The sequence below is a fragment of the Sardina pilchardus genome, chromosome 2, assembly GCF_963854185.1.
Source record: "Sardina pilchardus chromosome 2, fSarPil1.1, whole genome shotgun sequence".
Lineage (NCBI taxonomy): Eukaryota > Metazoa > Chordata > Actinopteri > Clupeiformes > Clupeidae > Sardina > Sardina pilchardus.
Genome location: NC_084995.1, coordinates 20,181,425 through 20,186,424, shown reverse-complemented (window position 1 = coordinate 20,186,424; position 5,000 = coordinate 20,181,425). Strand labels below are relative to the sequence as shown.

General features: G+C 48.0%; 1 protein-coding gene across 2 annotated transcripts in view; it reads left to right on the top strand.

The window, feature by feature from the left end:
* Nucleotides 1-5,000, top strand: part of ctnna2 (catenin (cadherin-associated protein), alpha 2) — a 413,529-nt gene that overhangs the window by 387,710 nt on the left and 20,819 nt on the right. For both annotated transcript variants that reach the window (XM_062520942.1, XM_062520937.1), the window contains exons 11-12: nt 1,124-1,280; nt 3,105-3,305. In XM_062520942.1, the coding sequence (XP_062376926.1) occupies nt 1,124-1,280; nt 3,105-3,305 (358 nt within the window). The remainder of the gene's footprint in view (nt 1-1,123; nt 1,281-3,104; nt 3,306-5,000) is intronic.

Below are 5,000 nucleotides of genomic sequence, written 5' to 3'. Positions count from 1 at the left end.
CCACTCGCCGCCAAGACAAACGTCAGCCCCAGAACAAAACACCATCGCACACGCGCACGAGTGAAAATATTAGATCCAGGCCCGACGACATGGCTGCCTTTTTAAAGTCCCTCAAAGTCGTTGGGATTACGCCGCGACTTGGATGGCGGAGTAACGATGCCGGCGCTTTTTTACGCGTACGCGTAAAAGTGTTGGGAATTATGTGCGTTACAAGCGTCCACCGCAGACCCTCGCGCTTGTGCGGAGAGAGCGGCTCATGTTGGGCTTATGACTGTGCTGGCCATGTCTGGCCGTGATTTGTGGTGGTGTGGAGTGGACCCAAGCTTCTCAACTCCTAATTGAATTCCCTTTCTCCTGTAGTCTATAAAAATGGTGAGCTTGCACACAGGAAGTTGGCCTAATGCAGACTGGAGCCATAAAACACTGGCTTCTGAGGTCTTTGGAGAAGACTGTTTTTCTCACTCCATCTTTCTTTCTCTCTTTTTCCCTTCCCTCTTTTCGCTCTTACCTTCTCCATTTTTTCCTCTCTTTCTCTCTCAATCCTCTCTATCTCCCTCTCTTTCTTTCTCTCCACCCCTCTCTCTCTCTCTGCCTTGGTCATCTTAAAACCGATCAAATGAATGATAAACGGATAACGCACACAAGTGAAAGTGGCTGTTTACAGTAAAGCATATTCCACACCGCTCTACACTGCCCATCTGTGGTCATTCTACAAGAAAACTAGCATCCAAAAGCTGCAAGTTGCGCACAATGATGCCATGAGGATCCTCCTTAAAGTACCCAGAGGGTGGAGTGCCGGTCAGATGTTCACTGCCGCAGTGAGCACATTCAAAAGAAACCTAAGCTTTTAAGAAACCTAAGAAACGTAACAAAACTAAATGTAAGCTAAATGTTTACATTCAGTTAATGTGTTGAGAGATCTGTAGAGGGTCACTGTGACGCTCTTGAATCCCATTTTGAGCTGCTCCCGCTACTCATCCAGTGTTGAGAGTGCACAGGCTCAGATGTATTCAGTGTAAATGTAAACTACCGTAAATATTTATATTCTGTGTATTTTCTGTGTATTAAGTCTTATCTTCTGTGCGTATGTATGGACTTGGCCTCATTCCCTCTCCCCCCACAGGTGATCAATGCGGCCCTGACCCTGGCGGCGCGGCCCCAGAGCAAAGTGGCTCAGGACAACATGGACGTGTTCAAGGACCAGTGGGAGAAGCAGGTGCGCATTCTCACCGAGGCTGTGGACGACATCACCTCCGTGGATGACTTCCTGTCCGTCTCAGGTACAAAAACAACGATCAACTCTGTGTTCTTTTTTGCCTGCTTTCCTTTTTAGCTATCTGTCTGTCTCTGCTCAATGCATTCATGAAATATTTTCAATAGACATATTATGTGATTTGCGATGAACTTTTTCACTTGAAATTCACTGATGTATTCACTGTTTTGCTAAATACAACAGTTAGATGTGGCTTAAAATGTAAATCATTGGTACTGCAAGTCAGCCCCCAAGAAAAAACAAATGCAATGCCCCATGCAAATATGCACAACAAAGAAACCCACAACCAGAGCAGTTCAATTAAAGTTTACCTTGAAGCCAGTCGGTAAGTATGTCTAATCAGATTCTGTCGAGTCACTGCATTCTTACTCAAATGTGTTCAGTACTCCTAACTTGGCCAACTTGTTTTGGCTCCATCTTATATAAATCAGTCTTGTACGAGAGCTGCTTTTACTTTGCCAAATGTACTACAGAAATACTGCTCCACCTCCGTCTTACAGCCAGACCAGTTAAAAAGCAGCCTCTTTTCACTAGCAACTTCTAGGATAAGATAATGATGATGATGATGATGATGATGATGACGACGAGGACAATGATAACGATGATGGGATTATTGTTATTATTATTATTATTATTATTGTTGTTGTTGTTGTTGTTATTGTTATTATTTGCACACATACTGCCGCATCGTAGCCTGGCTAGCACCTACCAGACGTGGTCTGGCAACCAAACGTTCATTTTCTCGTATTTGAAAAAATGCCCAGATCCGTTCATTGGGCGCCACGGATGCCATAGCTCATCATCGTCTTGCTTCCCCCACCCCTGTTCTATGATTGGTCTCCTTTCGCAGGCAACAACTAGGGCGGTAGTTTCCAGGCTGCCTTAGCAGTGTGAATCAGATTGCGCACAAGGCAGCATGGGAACACCCAGGCTAGCCACATGGTAACATTCGATGTGCATTTGAATCAATAATGCCAATCTATTGCTTGAAAACGGACTTCAGTTAAGAATAACGTCGCGTCGCGCTCAGTCCTCAGCATCTGTGTCCCATGCCGTTCTCTCTGAGGAGAGGCACCTGTTAGCAAAGCCCTCTTGGTGGTGCTCTGAATCTCCACTCCTAGAAACACTCATCACCAACCGCACATAAATCATTCTTTCATGCTCTTGCCAAATTGTCCTTTCATGTGGCAAAATGCTTTTCAAGTATGTTTGTAAATTTGACTGCACAAAATGCAATTAAGATTTTTTTGGTTGTTGTTTGTTTTGTTGCTTTGTCTACATCAAAATATGCCAATGTTGTCATCTTTGTTACTTGCGAAAGAAAATCGAAAGCATTGCCTTTGGAGGAAGACTAGTCTCAGAAGTCCCACAGTTGGACACAGCTATTTTTCTCTTCACTCCTGGAGAACGGCTTTGTAGTGTGAATCCTTTGTACGTTGTGTGATGTTCAGTCAAACAGATCCCACATCAGTGTGCCTCATAAAGCATCTCCGTTCCTGTACTGCACTTATGTTGTTTTCTCGGCTGTTCGGAGGGTCCGTGTGTTTGACATCCCATTCCCAGGCCCTGCCATGTGAAAGACTTTGCACCAGAGCTACACCATAGAAACACAGCAAGTGCAGTGTGTGTGTAGACTCTGCCTGACCAGTCTATTAACTCCAATTAAAATTCTCTCTCTCTCTCTCTCTCTCTCTCTCTCTCTCTCTCTCTCTCTCTCTCTCTCTCTCTCTCTCTCTCTCTCTCTCTCTACCTCTACCTCTTTCTCTCTTTCACTCTCTCTCTCACATCTCTTTCTCTCTCTCTCTGTTACCCTTTTCGTGTGGCCCTCCAGAGAACCACATCCTGGAGGACGTGAACAAGTGTGTGATCGCGCTGCAGGAGGGCGACGTGGACACGCTGGATCGCACGGCGGGGGCCATCCGCGGGCGCGCCGCGCGCGTCGTCCACATCATCAACGCCGAGATGGAGAACTACGAGCCGGGCGTCTACACCGAGCGCGTGCTGGAGTCCATCAAGCTGCTCTCCGAGACCGGTGAGTGAGGGTGCGGCGCGCAGCGCGCGGCCACAGCTGCCTGGGGTCGGGGGGCCGATCACGTGGGCCCCTCGGCGACCTCTGACCCCTCACAGCTGGAGCCTGGAGCGGTTGCAGAGGTGGCCCCAGAGAGGCATGGGGCGTCCAGGTCACTGTGCCCTGGGTCCTGAGTCAAGTGCACAGGCTAAACGCACTGACCGGTCACTGAAAGGGCTTCCTGCCCACTCCATTGTTGGTAACCATTAGGGGAAAGAGAGAGAGAGAGAGAGAGAGAGAGAGAGAGAGAGAGAGAGAGAGAGAGAAATGGGAGAAAGTTAGGGAAATAAATATGAGACATGGACGGAAGCAGAAATCGATGACAGTGAAAGAGTGAATGTGTCTGGGGGGGGTCTGAATAGTGAGTGAACTGAGAGATACAAAGAGGGAGAGAGCTAGAGAGGGAGAGAGAGAGAGAGAGAGAGAGAGAGAGAAATGCCACTTATGTTCAACCTCTAGCACTCGATCTACTCTCATTCCTTTCTTTTTTCCGTCTCCTCGTTCCACACCACACAGGCATTAATGCCAGCTCTCAGGAGGCAGCAATTTGCTGTTTGATAGACAGGGCTGAGGGCCAAGCCATGCCCATGTTCATTTTTACCTCCACGCACCACGCACAAGTCAAAGGCTCTTGGCAGGGTGCACTGATGGGCGGGAAAAAAAAGCCAATTCATCTCAGGTATTTGGTTCTCTTTTAGTCTATTTCAAAAAGGTTTTAGCCTTGGGATTCTCGTGTAGCTGTGCACTAAGGGTGGCTTTTTTAAAAAATCAACAGGTTGCAATGCTCCACTGTACTCACTGATAGCATCAGACAGCTCTTTTCCACATCCTTTGTTTCAAGTAAAGCATGAAACAGGCCTTATTCCGCCAGTGCGCTTAATTCATAGGCTTTATCGAATGAATGTGTACAAAGGCAAAAAGCCCTCTGTAGCATCACAGATGTGAGATGTAAGAGATCCGAAAAAGCACAAAAGGGGGCACAAAATGCAGCTGCACACTGCAAAGGACAACCCTTTACAAAAGCACCTCTGCGCCGCTCTCTGATGATAGACCAGAAGCATCTTTTGTGATTAGCATGAGCCATGTCCCATAGGACTAGATTAGCCACGTGTGGGTGGAATGTGCGCTAATGTGCATCAGAAAAAAAATAAATGAATATATATATGTGTGTGTGTGCGCATACATGTTCTGTGTAGATGCAGACGCCCTCTTCACTTGTTTTCTCTGTGTCCCCTGAAGCATCAGCTATTGACTCTGACAGCAGATTCACCACACCACGAAAGCCTATCAGTCCACCCGCGCCCCCCGCCCCCCTCCCCCCGCCCCCGACCCTCTAAACATAATCAGCTGGGCCAATTAGCTCCCCTCCCTCCCTCGCCTTGTGTTGCCAGCGTCGTGCTAAACGTTTGAGGGCGCCACGCGTGTCGTTGGCATCATCTGGGGTTGCCACCCTCACTGACAGCCCCCAGACATCCCGCTGAGCCGTCAGTAGCAACGCAGACACAGACAGAGGTTGGCTCCTGTCCTTTATCATCATGGATTCACCCCCACACACACACACACACACACACACACACACACACACACACACACATACACGCATACACACACACACCATGGCCCACTGCGTTCTGCCCAACCGCTGGCATGGATGGACGC